We start from the raw sequence: 17,594 nt of genomic DNA, 5'->3' as shown, positions 1-17,594 counted from the left end.
AATGATAGTAAAACTGAGATTTTAAAGTGTGGAAGGCAAATAATTCACCTATTTCTCTCGGAAATAGCACAAAAGAATTTTCAAATAAAGCAAAAAACCTTAGCGTCATCATTGATAAACATCTTTCCATAACAAGCTGCTACTCGAATAACACCATAAATCTATGTACATAGAAATGAATAAAATAAGCAAAATTCGTAATTTAATATAGCAGAACTTTTAATTAATTCCCTTGTTTTATCTAAATTGTACTATTGTAACTCCCTGTGGGCGAAATTAGCTAAAGACAAAATAATTTTTCTGTTCATCTTATTAGCTCATAATTTAGGCACCTTTTAAATTTAGTAAGAATGGTGTCGCCTATTTCATTCAGTATAAATGTAACAACAGATTTCGTTCCATTTCATGCTTTTCGTTTCCTATGACAAGGAAGATATTGATTTTAAAACAAAAAGGGATGTGTGTGTGGGGGAACATACCCTATTTTCCAGCTATTCTTAGGTTTAATTCACTATCACTCACTCACCCCATATCGTTGTACAATGACAAAACCCTGATACACAATTAAAGTCTAATTTGCAAGATAGCCAAAATCATCAATAAGCGTAAATTAAAGCTATGATGCTTAATAAAATAGACTCATCTTGAAAAAGGAGTCAGGGTCTAAAAGATTGAGGAATAGTCTACTGTAGTAATATTATATCAGAGTCACGCCTACAAACTTGACTTGTTTGATCTCGGCAAGCGAGCGCCACAGCCGATAGATCCCCTCACGCCAGGTCAAACACACTTAGCATTGCCTCTCACTCGTCCGTGATGGCGAGTGCTCGCCCTCGCTGACGTGAAACGTTTGTCGATCGAGTTATTCGTATTTTGCTATATTCTTAACTGAGATACTGTTCTTTTGGTGAATACGGACGAGGCATTTTGCGTTGCGGTTAACCAGGATGAACAGTATGTGAGACGGTCGTATAAGATACTGTCCTTTTGTTGGTTACAGGTAGAGTTATTTGCTTGGCTTTAACCAAGAAAGAACAGTATCTCAAAATATTACGCAACATATTACGTCAATGAAATCGCCGACTAACAGAAAAACGCAATTTATCATCAGCTATTATTTAATGTTAGAAGACTTCCACTATGTAATAGAATTAAAGAGTTATGAATGAAAAAACTAAATGTGTCGATTGCGGCAAAACTGGCTGGATCTGGGTCAGCCCAGATACTGTCCTTTTGTTGGTTAGGGCAGAATAATCAGTGATGATAAGAATCTTACTTTGACATCTGGGATGGTTGAAGGAAAGAGAGCGAGAGGAAGTCAGAGAATGACACATTTAAATAACTAAGAATGGCCAAAAGTGATTTTATAAAGAACGCAGACTTCATGTGTACTGCACAGGATCGTGATACGGGGAGACAGCTGACCGGCAATGTACTAAAGAGTACAAGCCACAATAGTTGATGATGAACTAATGTGACCCTCCCGCTTCTTCAACCTGGTATTATGTCTTAGAGCAACATAAGTGGTCCTTCAGAGCCATTATGCCCATGGAGCTAGAGTTAATGCAATTGTTGACTAGCCTTTGGATAGGATGCTAGACTGTAGTAAAGAACTCTCCTCTGAAAGATCTTACAGATCCAGTTACTCAATCAATGCTGGGTGGACATGGGGTCAGAAAAAATTATGACTTCACTCTTGGTAGATCTCGGCCCATATGGACTCTTAGGAGAGCATCAAATACCAAAAAGGGATCTAGAGATCATGGATGCCAGTTTTCCGGTTCATGTCGGAATTCCGGTTTTTCGATATCTCGAAGTCAAATACCTCCGGTTTCAGTGTTTTGAGTAAAATAACCTAATAGCATAAAAACGGTGATGAAATAAGAGTAATGTTTAGGCCGCATTTTCAGTAGGAACATTTTCAGGTTTGGCAAAGTGTCGAGATTTTAGTTTCAGGTTTCAGCACTTCTTCCTGCTGGCACCCATGCTAGAGATAAAACGTCCAGAAACTTGAAATTTAGTCCCTTGTAGTTAATGTAACGATACTTGTTCTCCTCAATAAAAGTATAAATTTAACCCACTTTCATATTTTTGATTGAAGATTAAATATTCAGCATCATATTCACTTCAACTTAGTGTATCTTTTGAAGGCAATGGATCATAAATATTCGTTCCATTTTGAGATAAAGTATTTAAGCTTTTCAATTTCTGATTGGGCTGTGGTAGTTGTAGTTATTTGTTGAATCAAATGGTTTTTGAATGATGCTGTGTTTATAAATTTAATATAATATATTTTATATTTTTGTTTGCAGAATATCTGAAAAATCTTCACCCTCATTCTCAAGACTATAAAAATACTACAAGTAAGTTTGTTTTTTTCAGAGTTGTATGTTGATTGGAATGTGTCATTGAATTCAATTGTTTAATGAACAATTATGAAATGCATAGTGTTCAGTGGACTATATTTATCATTGTATGATTGACCACTAATAAGAGCTATCATTCCTGACTTGTTGAGGTGAGGATCATTCGGTTTTTTTTCTGTTATTCTGTATTATTATTTTTCTAATTAATTTATTTTTCCCTTATCAACGCGAGATTTGTCTACTTAAATTTCATGTCATTCAACTGCTTTTTTTTTTTTTGTCATTACAGTTGCTTTGAATATTGTTACTGAGGTAGCAGATCATGCAAATGAAAGCATGAGACATGGGGTGAGTATCTATAAGGATGATACAGTCCACTCCGGATAATCGCAACTCGGTTAATCGCAACATTTCGCAAGAAATGGAATTAATTCTATATAAAAGTCACTGGTTAATTGCAACAAACTTCAGTTCATCGCATCATTTTCGCTGATCCCAGGGTGTTGCGATTATCCGGAGTGAACTGTAGTTGAATGCATCACAACAGTTACGTTCTTGTTTTAAGGAGAAGTGATGCATCATCTCTTATATCAAAATTAGAAATATTTGTTAAAGACTCACCTTGTGGTCTTACGACGTTTTTTTAATTTAAAAACACAATTTGTGCTTTCGGTATATTGCCTTGACACAAGATGGATATGAGTAAGAATCATTAACTTAAATCACTATGATTAGAATTATGATACTTGTCGATATAATGCTTTATGACATCAGTATTATAACTTTTGTTTTATAAGTTTTGAAATGTTTCTTATAATAAGTAGTAATATGAATTGCTACCTGCATGGTTTGCTGGCTTGATTCTGTTAATAATTTTTTATTTTTTCGTTTTGCATCAGGATAATGTGCAAAAGTTGCTGGAGATTCAGCGGTCACTGATTGGTCAGTTTGAAGTAATTCAACCAGGCAGAGTAAGTAAAGTGTACAATGGAACCTCGTTATACTACCCTGTTTGGGATGAAGGCAAAATTGGTGGTGTGGAAAGTATGGCGTTATGATGAATTCGGTCAATGGTGTATAGGATTCAAACAGTATTTGGAATCACTATCTGAAATCTTGTTTGTTTGTTTTAAGGGGTTTTACGGCGCTTGCAACACATTAAGGTCATATCAGTGTCAGGTTATCTGTACTCTGATTGGAAATCATAATTTTTATAACTAGGTATAAACAGCTATTATCCCCCCAAAAAAAAGAAATCCATCAAAATGAAAAGAATCTAACAGATTTACTATTTTCATCGTGACCAAAAACTTGGAAGACAATGTTATTGGGTAACATTGGCGGTGTAACAACTATTTTTTTCTACTCTTTTTACATAAAGCGTTTTTGCCATGGGGTTTTGGGGGTTTTTTTTGTATTTTTATATTGATAAACAGTTTGTTCCAGGCAAAAAGCTGGTGGTTTGTGAGTTTGGCGGTATGACAGGGGGTGGTATAAAGAAGTTTGAGTGTACTCTTAAAATTGGAATTGAACAGCTTGTTTCTCTTCATTTTTCTTTCTTTTAATTTTTTTTTTTTTACCTTTTTTAAAAATGTATATCAAAATTAGATTTAGTTTAGGAGTAAACTGTTTGTATGAAATAGATGGATATCAAGAAATGGTTTACCTTCTTTATTTAATTGTATATTTTTTAAAAAGAAAGTATTACAGTTTTATTTGTAATTTTGTGAGAAGTATATGATTGTCTTAATTATGAATAAATAACATTTGTTTATAATGCCATTCAGTTGAAATAGATATCAGCTTGATTTTATTGTTGTTGCTACCATAGTTGAGTCCTTGGAAAAGGCTCTTTACTCAGATTCACTCACCATACTCAGATGTAAAATGAATACCGTTAACAGCGTTGTCTTTGTCCGAAAAATTGTAATATCGCCTAACAGGCGTCATGTCCCGTCCTACATGTTAAATGTTGCTGTTGACCAGGGACCCCTTGTAAAGCGCTTTGAGCACATTAAGTGGATATTCCGCTATATAAAGCTCAATTTATTATTATTATTATTACATGTTCGGGATTCAGTAAATTTGAATCGTCAAATTATATCCCCAGGAATTCATCAAGCAAGGAGAGCTTCAGAAAGTGTCCAGGAAGGTCATGCAACCCCGAATGTTTTTCTTGGTATGTTCATTTTTTTTTTAATAAAAAAAAACGTTATTTAATTTCAACGTGAGAGAACCATAGGCTGGTTCTTTTTTCTTTTTTTTTTTTCTATTTTGTCCAAACTGATCAAAGATTTTATATATTTTCCATGCATATCTCACCAAAGTTTAGATACAAAATTCACTGAACTTTGACTATGGCTTCAGGAAGAAAAAAAATTGGATTTAGATAAAAAAATCTTTTCATTGATTTTTGGTTTAGATAAATATTTGATTTCAAAATAAGCCATTCCTGTTTCCTTTTAATCACCCATTATTTTTTTCTACCAACTATTTACTCATCCTAAGCATTCATTATTTAAGAAACCATGTAATTATGGATGCTTTTCAGTTTATTCAAACTTGTTCAAATGATACAAATAATCGGATCAATAACTTACAACTATCTCCCCCCAGAGCCTCCAAGCTTTGTTTATTGTATAAACCAGAAGCAGTTTTTCTAAGCGTTCAATTGTAAAGTTTACTTGTGACCATAAAACTTTAGACAGTAACAAAAGTAAATAAATAAACTTCAGAAAAAAAGAACTCTATGCTTAATAAGAAATGTTTCAGGTGCAGAACCCTTATTCAGCTAAAAATGAAAGCAGGATAAATGGTAATAGAATATGTTAAGTCAAGAATTATGAGTGTAATTGTCTGTTGAGTTCCTGAACTGACATTTAGCAATAGGGAAAATAATTTAGTGAGTCTTTTTTTTTTTAAAGAAAATATTATTGAAGTTCTGTCTTCACTGAGTTGTAAATAAATATAAACAAAGGAGAAATGATCTGGGGGTTTTTAATTTGGTTTGTTTTTATTATTTTATTTTTTTAGATTCATTATGTATAATTTGTCGTCATGATCTTTTTGTAAATTAAAAGAAAAAAAAACAACAAAATAATTTTTTTTATTTCCCGTGATGTGTTTGCTGATTACTTTTAGTTTAGTTTTCTTTTTGTCATTTCTCCACCAGTTTTCCGATGTACTTCTTTACACCACCCCAGTAACCAGTGGCTTCAAGCTCAACAATATCCTTCCTTTGTCAGGAATGAAGGTAACACCTTCTATTGAATTGAAAATCAGATTCATTAAAAAGTTTTAAAAGTTTTTTTTTTTGATAGTTCTATTGTGATACTTTTCTATTTGTAAAGTGTAAATATAAGGAAAGAAAAATTACGAATATTGATATATGTATATTTGGCATTATTGTGTGTCGTTGTTTCGTTTTAGTGTTTTGTTTTCTTTTGTTTGTTTTTGTTTTGTTTTGGGGGTTTTTTTGTTGTTTTTTTTTTATCTTTTAGAGTTAATAAATAAGTTTGTCATTATTTTAATTCAGTGTGATGAAAACACTCTGAGATTATTTCCCTGAGAACTGCTTCTTTTCTCAACAGGTGAATAATTCCAAGCTGGAAGTCTACAAAAATGAGTTCAACATAATTAGCTCTATCAGAGATCAATTGATTCAAGTTCTATATGTGCTAGGTAGATATCAATTGAATTCAATTGTTCTTCGTTATGTGCTAGGTAAGAATCAATTGAATTTCTAATTGTTCTTCGTTATGTGCTAGGTAAGTATCAATTGAATTTCAAATTGTTCTTCGTTATGTGCTAGGTAAGAATCAATTGAATTTCTAATTGTTCTTCGTTATGTGCTAGGTAAGTATCAATTGAGTTTCTAATTGTTCTTCGTTATGTGCTAGGTAAGAATCAATTGAATTTCTAATAGTTCTTCGTTATGTGCTAGGTAAGAATCAATTGAATTTCTAATTGTTCTTTGGTTCTTCATTTACCTTAAGACCAAAGTATTTCTCATTTTCCCTGAAGGATAAATTTTGCAAACTATTTTGTTCGCAATTATTATATTTATTTATTTATTTTACTTTATTTATTTATTTATATATTTATTTTTAGTGTGGCAATGTTTGTTTTACAACCGAATCACTGATCTCTTTTCAGCTCATCTCAAGAGAAGAAGGAATGGTTAGCAGCCTTACATAATGCTCTGGATGAGAACGTCAAAAGATTCAATACATTTGAGTCACAGAAAGGGCCACAAGTAAGATATTCTTGCCTTTCTATTATAAATATTTTGCATCTGGACCTCAAGTTCCTATGATATAAGAAAAAACAAAACAAAAAAAACTCATGAAGGTGTGTTATTTAAAGTTAGTCTCATGTTAACTTTCGCTGTATCCTTATCTACAGTTAACTGCCAACCAATGCCATCATTTTTTCATAATGAAGATCCTTTTAGGATTAAGGTTTTCAAAGTTTAAAGTTTATTTGTGTGTTGTTTGCATTTTTTTTTTCGTTTTAGGGGGGGGGGGGGGGTTGGATTTAAAAAAAAAGTAATTTCTTAGCTTTAACAGACCTACCAACCTTATCGATATAATCGTATCTACAGATTTTTGTGGTCCAAATTATACGCTTTACTGGATATTCTGATTAATTTGATTCAAGTCTCTCTATTTATCTATTTGTCTCTCCATCTCTATCTCACTCATTCTCTCTCTCTCTCTCTCTCTCTCTCTCTCTCTCTCTCTCTCTCTCTCTCTCTCTCTCTATATATATATATATATATATATTATATATATATACACATTTATATATATGTTTTGTTTGTTTTTTTTATTATTTATTTATTTATTTTATAGGGTTTTTTTCTCTTTTATTCTCTGTTTAAAGGAACATTTATTTTTGTTATTGATGAGTCTCGAGATTTAAAAAAAGTCATTATAAGCTTCCAGGGAACAGTCTCAGACTCCAAAGCCGAATGGAAATTGACTTCATTATGACTTAGTTGTTCTGAGCCTGATAACAAAATCCACCACTTAATCTTTTTTGTCCCAGACTCTCATAGACAAAGACTTTGTGCTTGGAGCCAAGGCTCCGCTGTGGGTGCCTGATCCTAGAGTCACCATGTGTATGTTATGTCTCAGCGAATTCACAATCACGTGGAGAAAACATCATTGTAGGTCTTGTGGACGGGTGAGTTATATCGTGTTCTCTCCAGATTTGAATTGATTTATAATAATAATAATAATAATAATAATAATGATGATAATAATAATAATAATAATATACTTTATTCATCCCAAGAAAAATGGAAATTCGTTTACAGACATGGCATGCATATAAATGTATAAACACAAAGTTGACAATCTATGGCGACAATGTATACATATGTGAAATTACAAGTAATAGAATTTACTTACAACGTTTAATTTGTGTTTGATTTAATCCTACATACAAGTTAAATGAATGTTAAATTAAAGATGTGGAAAAAAGCTATTTGTACATTAACTTTACCAAATTCAAGTATGTGGTTTAATAGAAGAATGTTATTTCTTGAGATTTTAAGTGATCTTAAGATGTTATTTCTATAATGTCTCAAGATTTAAAGGAATTATTTTTAAGTTACCTTGTAAAAGAAGGCGGTAGCAGAGAACCATTTGGATTTCTAGTAAAAAGATACATTTAAAATTCCTAGATATGTATAACTCATTTTAATATTTTTATTTTATGTCTTAGATCATCTGCCAGCAATGTTCAAACAACAAAGCTCCTCTCCGATATCTCCAATATAAGCCTGCCAGGGTGTGTAATCAGTGCTATGACAAATTGCATAGTGGTAAGAATCGTTTCCCTTTTTCATTCATGAAAAGCATCTTTCTGTGATAGCTCAGTATGAAGAATTACAAATTAGGGGAGTGCACTGTTGCAAAATTAAGATTTTAAACATGGTTTATGATACAGGGAGAAGTAAAGCAATGAAAATGACAAGAACAATAACAATAATAGTCTAGATACTAATGGAGTTTAATCATTCTCAACTGTGTTGCCACCTGTTGTTATTAGAGTATGTTATCTTTTATGGGAGCTTATCCCTTTAAATGTGCTCTTAGTGCTTTGCAAGGGTGACCGAAACAACAGCAACACTGAGTATGTAGGATGAGATATGACATCTGTAAGGCGCTATTACAATTTATTTTCAATAGAAATGATATCAGCTGTATTCATTTTACATGTGCTTGTGATAAAAAGATGTGAGTAAGGAGCTTTTCCAATGACTCCTCAACTTTGCATCACACTCTTACTCTCTAAAGGTCAAAGGCCAACAAGCCGCACTTTTCATCATTGGTCAGTGAAACAACACAATTCCTACACAATTTATTTCTTATTGTCAATTCCTTATCATCAGACATGCTGAAAGAAAGCCAGCAAAATTCAGACAGTAAACTATGGAGAAAATCATCATTCCGTGGTGAGGACCGCTCCAATCCGACGAGCCCCACGTCTCTCACTAACAACAAGCATGGAGAGGGGGACAAGGACACCACAGATTCTAGTCTTGGGTTCAACCGCCTGCTCACAAGGTTTCAACGCATTCGAAAAAGTGGAGACAAGAGAAATTTTCGCCCCTCTGTTCTTAAAGAGGTGCAGTATTTTAATGCATTGACTTAAAACAGTACTGAATCACATATTTATTTATTTATATAATTTAATAATAATTATGGCATGTATGGTGCTCTTCCTTAATTTAACAATATATTAATGGATTTAATGAAAATCACATAAACATACAAGCATTATTACTGTTTTCCTTTTTAAAACAAATATTTGAATTAGATTTACTTTTTTGCTTTTATAAAAAATATGAGATATTAAAATTTAGGATTATAATTTAAGCATTGATTTTTTTTGTTTTGTTTTGTTTTTTTTTTTTTGTTTTTTTGGTATAGCATGTATATTTTAATCACCATAGTTTACACATTAAAAAAAATATTTTTTGCAAACTTCAGGTCCATGCCAATGATGAGGGGTCTGATATGAGTGGCTATTTATGGATTTTCAAAAATCGGAAATGGAAGAAGCTTTGGTTTGTTGTCAAAGGAAAAGTTTTGTATACGTACAAAGCGAGTGAGGTTAGTAACGTTATGGATTACGAACCTTCTATTTGTAACCTGAAAAAGTTTTTTGGTTTGTTTGTTTGTTTGTTTTTTTTTTGTTTTGTTTTTTTTTTTTTTTGTTGTTGTTTTTTTTTTTTTTGGTTTTTTTTTTTTTTTCTTAAGTCAGTCTGGTTTATTAAACAGGTACTCTATGACCTCGTTCCTTGTCATCTCTCCTTAAGTTGTTATCGTATCATGAAGCTATACCAATGTTGATAAAACAAAGGTTTTGAAAACCACTTTCTCCTATAAAGAAAGACATATTAACCATAGAAATGCGTTGCTATTACCATAAAAGGAAGTTAATAAATTCAAGCAGCTGGATCATAGTTTGGGTTTGTAAAAGTTAAAATAAGTCATAAAATAATAAATTCCAAATTATTCACAACTCATGAAACTTTTTCTTAGATAAGCTTTTGTGAATTGAATGAAATTATTTTGATTAACTCACTCAATCCTAGAGATTTTTCCTACTTTTCAAATTTAGAAAGAAGTGTATTAAAACTGAGCATGTGCATAGATAGTTTTATTCAACTACCATTAACATGTAAAATTTTTAAAAATATTATCTTTGATACTACGCCTATAAATGGTCTCAGAAAAATATAATAAATAGGCATGGGGGAAAAAGTAACCCCGGTAAACTACGGATATAGTCGGTGTTAGGGTCGAATGAGTTAAGCAACAACCCTGTGAAAGTAATTTTGTTCGTTTTGTCTCGTCACCAGGATATGGCAGCAAGGGAGAGTATGCCTTTACTGGGATACGAAGTGACACGGATGAATACTGTAAGTAAGAACTTTATAATGCGCAATATCCACTAAATGTGCTCAAAGCGCTTTACAAGGGGTCCCTGGCCAACAGCAACATTTAACATGAAGGACGGGACATGACGCCTGTTAGGCGATATTACAATATTTCGGACAAAGACAACGCTGTTAACAGCCAGGTACTCATTTTACACCTGAGTACGATGAGAGAATGTGAGTAAAGAGCCTTTTCCAAGGACTCAACTATGCGCCGAGCGCGAGGCTCGAACCCAGGACCTTCCGATCCGAAAGCGAGTGTCATACCACTAGACCACATAGTCGAGTTGTATAAGAAGGCCTTTTGATTGCTGAGGTCGAAAGAGCCAGAATTTGTCAAGGTTTATGTCACATGAAACGGAAAGTGCTTTTCGACAAATCGTATAGAGAACTAGTCATTTATGCACGTGATGATAAGAAAAAAGATTTGGTTGGGAATGAATTCAAATCTTGACCATTTGGCGAGTAAGCTCAATCGTCTTCCAAACAAACTGCTGATAGCAGTTCAAATATAATTTTGTTTGTCATTGTGACTGTAAACTTGATGATTGAACAATATATTCTTAGACCATGTTTTTGTCTTTATCATAATATTTGTATTTGGCAAGATCGTTTATGCCTGTTGTTTTTATAGTTTTAATTTTTTTCTGACAAAACAGAATTTAGAAACACTTTAATCTTCAAAAAAAAAAATGATTCTGAAGTTATTAGCTTACATGCTCCCTGAGTTCTAATACAGCCCGCCATTTTGCTAAAAGGGCATTAAAACCTCACTTTTCACACATTTTACTTACTACATGCTTGAACCATCTCAACCCAAGAATACATTTTGCAAAGGATTAAGCATCCTTTTCAGAATTTAACATAACAATTATTGTCATTGACTTCCTTATGATTACTCCATATATAGTAAATAGTAAATAATGAATTTATATAGCGCCTAAACATCCACGTTAATCGTGCTCTGCAGCGCTTTACATAATAAAAATAAAAATGTTTAAAAACAACGAATTAAAAATCACGACACTACATGATACATAATAAGCATGCATACAAAAAACAAAATCAGTATATATTTATTTTTAAGGCCAAAGTATCTCTAAATAGATACTATTAAGGAAATTGATTACTGTGTTGTGTAAACGTTATATTTATACATGTCCTGTATCGTAACTGAGTCCATAAAGTTAATTTTTGAGCCTAGTAAATGAAACAGTTACAATTGCTTGCTATCTTTTTGATAAGATGATGATATATTGTAAAACAGTTCTGTACTGTCCATTGTGTAAACTACAATTCGTTCACAGGTTATCGAAAAAAATTTTAATTGAATTTGAACTCATTTGTTAAGTTGTGATTTAATCTTGAATGTTAAGGTTTTGCAAAAGTAACATTTTTTTTCCTTAAATCTCGGCCATTTTATTTTATTTTCTAGTGGTACGAAGGAGCAGAACCTGACCTACTATTTGAGTTGAGCCACCAGAACACTCAGCCACTGGTTTCAAAGACTAGTGGTGACCCTGTGACCTCACGAGTCATGCCCAATCTTGAGAAAACGAAACAAAGATTGATATTTAGAACTGACAGTGCAGCCGCTGTTACTAAGTATGTCATCTTTTTTTTTTTTTTTTAATGAACTAGTTAATAAAAAAATAATTTTTTTTTTTTTTTAAGTCAAGTGATTTAATGGAGCAGCATGGCTCAGCACGATGGTCTTTTGTTTTTTACCCAAAAGGTACTCGCTTCTTTCTATGCCTGGAATATTCCAGTCTTCTCATGGAATAGACCCTGAAGACTAATTTTAATTTCATCTTAGGGATGAATAAAGGGAACTTTATTAATTTTATTTTGTTTTTATTTTCTTGTTTTGGTTTTGTCTGTTTTATTTTTTATTTTTTTTATTTTTTATTTTTTTTAATTTTTTTTTTTTTTATTTCATTTTAACGAACAGACAACTTTGTATAGCTTAGATATATTTCTCAATTAATGCTTGTATTTTGGTTGTAAGGTTAAATTAGCGTGTCTTGATTACTGTAAAACATTGGTGCACTAGAAATATTATTATCATCATCATTACTACTACTATAATTATTATTATTATTATTATTATTATTATTATCATCATCATCATCATCATCATCATCATCATCATTATTATTATTATCATTATCATCATCATCATCATCATCATCATCATCATCATCATCATCATCGCGATTATTATTATTGTCATTATTATTATTATCATCATCATCATCATCATCATCATCGCCATTATTATTATTATCATCATCATCATCATCATCATCATCATCATCATCATCATCATTATTATTATTATTATTATTATTATTATTATTATTATTATTCGTATTATTACTATTCATTCATTCATTCATTCATTCATTCATTCATTCATTCATTCATTCATTCATTCTCGTCAATAAAGGGCTACTAATTTAAATCAAATTTAGACATAAAATTTAATTTTCACTGTCTGGTTCTCATATAGACAATATCAGATTGGGATGGTAGTTCACAATTACTATTGCATTCTTCCATTCAGGGAATAGACTGGCATTTCTGTGGCCTTTGTTTCTTTGGCTTAGTGTCACTTATTAACTGTTTTTTAAGCAAAATAAAAAATATTATAAAAAAATAAATTAATAAAATGACAAATATAAATAACATAATTTTGAAGTTACTGCAATTGAGAAAGAAAAAAATGCTTTTAAACACTTGATGTTGAAAATTTTTTTTAAAACACGTTTTGTCTTGTTTTTACATGCTAAATTGTGATAGAATTGTTTGTTGTCATTTTAAGAAAAATATTTCTTTTAATTGCTTTGGGTTTATTTATTTATTTTAAGATTTTAAAATGAAAATTGACACCAAAATTGTGTATCTCATAGCTTCAAGACTAATGCGTTGTAGAACAAGAGGAAGCATGTCAGGAATTAGCAATGTAAAGTTGGAAATTAAAATTCCTCATAAATTGTTAGGTGCCTGAGTGATATAATCCCTGATTTTTGGTTCAAAAAGTGATGGAATATTTTCACGACACGCATGAAACTTAGAATTCATTTTATGCATTTGGTTGATTATTTTAGCGTATATTGATAAATTTGTTACACTTCATCAATTTACCCAGTTCGTCAACTAATCGTTTAAAAGTTGAAAAGATATATAAAGGATAACAGGAAGATGCAGATTAATCTCAATACTATAAAAAAAAGAAATTTGAGTTTTACTGAATTCTTTTATTAACTGGTATTATTTAATCCTCCATTGCAGATGGTTGGACGTCCTTCGTGCTGCGTCATGTACATGAACAGTCAATCTTGCCCTAAAAATGAAATATAATCAGCATTATTTATGTCTTCAACACGTCACGTCCATTTATGGAATGTGCTAACTTCAGCCTTGTGTGAAAACTTTGGATGTGTTTTTTTTTCCTCAAAGACAATTGATTGGATTAATAGTGGAAGTGTATGGAGATGCACAGATATTATGGTTCTTTGTTTGGCAAAACTCTTGTATGTAAATTCTAATCACTGAACGTTATAACAGCATTATATAAAGAATAGTCTTGAAAAAAACACTATATTGTCTTCCATTGAACAAAAAGATTCCCTTTCAACGACAGTTAGAGGGGATCAGAAATAAGCAGCATTACAACAATGCCTGTATACGACTTCCATTTTGTTTTATGTTTACTAAAACAGAAATTGGTATGTTTTTTTTGTTTTTTTTTTTGTTTTTTTTTTAATGATGGTTTTTATTTTAAGTGGGAGCAGTATGGCTCAGTAGCAGTCTTTGTTTCGTACCCGAAAACTACCAAGTTCGAATCCCCACTGTGCTGTGTGGCCTAGCTCAGTTTGTGGTGCTACACTGCGGCTGACAACTGGGTTATTCCAGCCTTCCCTTGGAATAGACACTAAAGACAAATTTCCCCTATGGGATGAAGAAAGGGAATTTTAGTGTGTTTTTTTTTTTTTGTTTTTTTTTATGATGGATTATTATAATTATAATTATAATTGAGCTTATATATAGCGCAATATCCACTAAACGTGCTCAAAGCGCTTTACAAGGGGTCCCTGGTCAACAGCAACATTTAACATGTAGGACGGGACATAACGCCTGTTAGGCGATATTACAATTTTTCGGACAAAGACAACGCTGTTAACGGTCAGGTACTCATTTTACACCTGAGTACGTTGAGAGAATGTGAGTAAAGAGCCTTTTCCAAGGACTCAACTATGCGCCAAGCACGAGGCTCGAACCCAGGACCTTCCGATCCGAAAAGGAGTGTCATACCACTAGACCACATAGCCGCATAGATTATTGCTATAGGAAAGTGAAGCACATCAAATCAATGCTATCCTTACCATCTAATGTAGTGTTAAAGTAATTTGATTACCCTGCAATATTAACTGGACAGCCACCCTCAGATTTTTGTGAATGAGGATGTACTACAGGGCTGTAAAAAAAGAAAGTTGTACCATAGCAAAGATGTTGTATTGCTGCTCAAAATGCTAAGTGACTTGAGAGTTTTGTCCTCATTCACACCAAGTCCACTCTTCTTCCTCACAGAACCTTGTGATTTACTCTTGCTGTCAAAAAATAAACATGATGTTCTGGACACTGTCATGAGAAGTATAAATAAAACAACTTTTTAAAAAAGAAGACAAATATAAGAGACAAGTGTTATGCCTATTGTTATGCGCCCAGAGCCTCCAACCAGGGGGATAGGTTGCGCAATATAAATGTGCATTATTATTTATTATTATTATTACTATTAAATTTGAAGGGGGTAGTTCTATATTGTTCTCAAGTCCAGTTTCAAGAAGGAACTGACGACAGTGATGATGCCATGACCTAGACCTTCCAATTGATGAATCAGTCAAAGTCTTCTGTGCTAGTAGATTATGCAGAAGTTGTAATTAGTGAGCTACAGAAGAAAAAAAAAATACATTTTTTTTACCTAGCGTTTATGCTTTAGAGATGGAGCCAAAAAAATCCTGAAAAGTGTTGGAGAGGAGAAAGTTTAAGACTGCTTGCCACAATTGGAATTCATCAATATTTGAATGACATTTCATGGGGCAATCCGCCATTTCATTCAGTATCCACCAACAAACTTACCGAAAGCAAAATGCTCTGGTGCTTATATGACCTAAATATGCTGTGCAACCCTTAAACACAAAAACAAGACAAATTGTTGATAGAAGTTCTATGAACTTTTTTTTTTTTTTTCGATTGCATGTTTGTTTCTTTGATATTGCTTACAATAATTATATACTTATAACATTTTATCTATTTAAGTCATATCATATATAAATGTATAGAACCTTTCATTTACTTACGTCCAAGATGAAAAGCAGGGAGTGATATATCTAGTTCTTGCATTTCAGCATTATTAATTACACTATTTGCTTGCAAGCTGTATATAAAACATTGCTTGAGTATTTTTTTGTAAAATTAGATATACCTCTTTTTTATTATTATTTTTGTTGCATTTTTGTTTTTATTTAACAAACTTACATATGTGATACATTTCTACTTTTTATCTAATATTTTTATCAAGTCAATTTTGTATTGTTTAAACTATTTTCACAATGGATTTTTGTCACATTTTACTTGAGATTTATAATCTACGATTGACTTTAGACATGTCGTCAATGACCATGCGTATCCCAGTGTGATTTGTGGTTGATTTGACTGAAATTTAGGAATTCTTACATTTGGAATATGGCACAGAACATACTTGAAATATAAGATATATTAAAATTATTGCCAATTCACGTGCACTGCTACAGTGGCCATTTGTGAACAGTTAACTTTTGCCACAGGCTTCTTTCTAGAAATGAGAAATAATGATAAAGTATTATTATACCAAATATAGTCACTGCAATTTGGTAGTTGCATGCAGACTTTTCTAGAGGGACATTCATCCCCCACCTCTCCATCAATATTTTGAATATCCCATCATCCTCCGTTTATTTCTTTTTGGAGGGAAGAGGGAGGGGGGGGGGGGGGTTTACTGATGCTAATATTACCTAAAAATGTTGCAAGATTCCTTAAACTGAACAATTATGCATGTAAAATTTTATTGAAATATACAATATTTGTATCACTGTTTCAAATAATATCCTCATATAAAAATTGTACTTTTATTTGTAATATTTTGATTTTTTATAATCTTTTTTTTTTTTTTCCATCTTTGAAGCTAAAATCAAATTCAAGGTGTCGAATAAGGAGAGAAAAAAAGTCTGAAATTCAATTGTTTTTTTTTTGTTTTTTTTAATTCTTGTTAGTTGTTTAATTTTTGATTGTTTTAAATCTTGGAAGTTGATTTCACATAAAGTGGTTGTGTTTTTTTATGAATTATACGGCGAATTAAAACATTGGATATTATAAACAATTTTTTTGGTGCTAGTTTGAAAATTGTCAGTGGTATAGATTTTTACCATAATTTTAATATTTGTTCAACAATGATTGGTTGCTATTTTTTATGTTTGTATACTCTAGAAACAAATAATTGTTATGACTACGTTTATATTGTAAATAGCATTAAAATTATTCAAGGGTGACTGGAAATAAAGGTGTTGTATGGTGCAAGAAAATATTTTAACTTTGAAGTAATCAAGTACCCATTGTGGATGAAGAGGTCATCTTGCTGTTTCTTCTATCACCCTGTATCTGTTTTCCTTTCCTGGATTGCTTTCTGTCCTTCTCTTGGAATGAAATTACTTGTTTTTTTTTTTGTCCTGGCCATGGCCGGAGTCATTAGCGAAGAGAGTAACAGTCAAATGTATAATATTAGTTTTGAGAGATGATATTCTTTTCTTTGTAAATCATCTCTCTTTTGTGTAATTTTGACCTAAATATGTCACAAGCACCATATAACCCTTTAAAACAAAAGATCAAGTAGATTGGATAAATGAGAAAATTAATTTTAATTAATGCATAAACATTTTTAACTAGTTATTACAGTTACCATATTTTTAATCAATACCCATTTTCTTACAATTTAAAATACTATATTTGAAATGAAGCTCCTTTTAAAAAACTGTAAAATGTTTATGAAGAATGGTAGCCATTATTGACATGAATCAAAAATATGAAATATAAGCATATACATTTTTTTATGCTGAAAGTTATTTTTATAATTATTTTACAATTGATCAGATCACCATCAGTAATAGTATTTAGCTCTATATTGGACAATGGAATGCTATTTCATTACATTTATCAATTTATTCATTTATTCTTCG

At 31.7% G+C, this 17,594-nt stretch overlaps 1 protein-coding gene across 2 annotated transcripts in view; it reads left to right on the top strand.

Annotated features, from left to right (window-relative positions):
• LOC144974645 (uncharacterized) overlaps positions 1–13,947 on the top strand; it is a 37,345-nt gene extending 23,398 nt beyond the window's left edge. Inside the window, exons 11-25 of one of the 2 annotated variants that reach the window (XM_078917723.1) lie at positions 2,313–2,363; positions 2,656–2,714; positions 3,266–3,337; positions 4,477–4,545; positions 5,539–5,619; positions 5,957–6,016; positions 6,348–6,367; positions 6,522–6,621; positions 7,416–7,553; positions 8,097–8,196; positions 8,767–9,002; positions 9,368–9,490; positions 10,243–10,302; positions 11,756–11,925; positions 13,615–13,770. In XM_078917723.1, the coding sequence (XP_078773849.1) occupies positions 2,313–2,363; positions 2,656–2,714; positions 3,266–3,337; positions 4,477–4,545; positions 5,539–5,619; positions 5,957–6,016; positions 6,348–6,367; positions 6,522–6,621; positions 7,416–7,553; positions 8,097–8,196; positions 8,767–9,002; positions 9,368–9,490; positions 10,243–10,302; positions 11,756–11,925; positions 13,615–13,651 (1,376 nt within the window). In that variant the 3' untranslated portion in view covers positions 13,652–13,770. Of the gene's footprint in view, positions 1–2,312; positions 2,364–2,655; positions 2,715–3,265; positions 3,338–4,476; positions 4,546–5,538; positions 5,620–5,956; positions 6,048–6,347; positions 6,368–6,521; positions 6,622–7,415; positions 7,554–8,096; positions 8,197–8,766; positions 9,003–9,367; positions 9,491–10,242; positions 10,303–11,755; positions 11,926–13,614 lie in introns of both variants that reach the window. The other variant, XR_013645784.1, reaches the window with a different exon arrangement.
• The last annotated feature ends 3,647 nt before the right edge of the window (positions 13,948–17,594 follow it).

The sequence above is a fragment of the Berghia stephanieae genome, chromosome 6 (assembly GCF_034508935.2).
Source record: "Berghia stephanieae isolate SIO BIC M18660-M18661 chromosome 6, UCSD_Bste_1.3, whole genome shotgun sequence".
Lineage (NCBI taxonomy): Eukaryota > Metazoa > Mollusca > Gastropoda > Nudibranchia > Aeolidiidae > Berghia > Berghia stephanieae.
The sequence above is the reverse complement of the archived record's forward strand: the minus strand, read 5'-3'. Positions and strand labels throughout refer to the sequence as shown.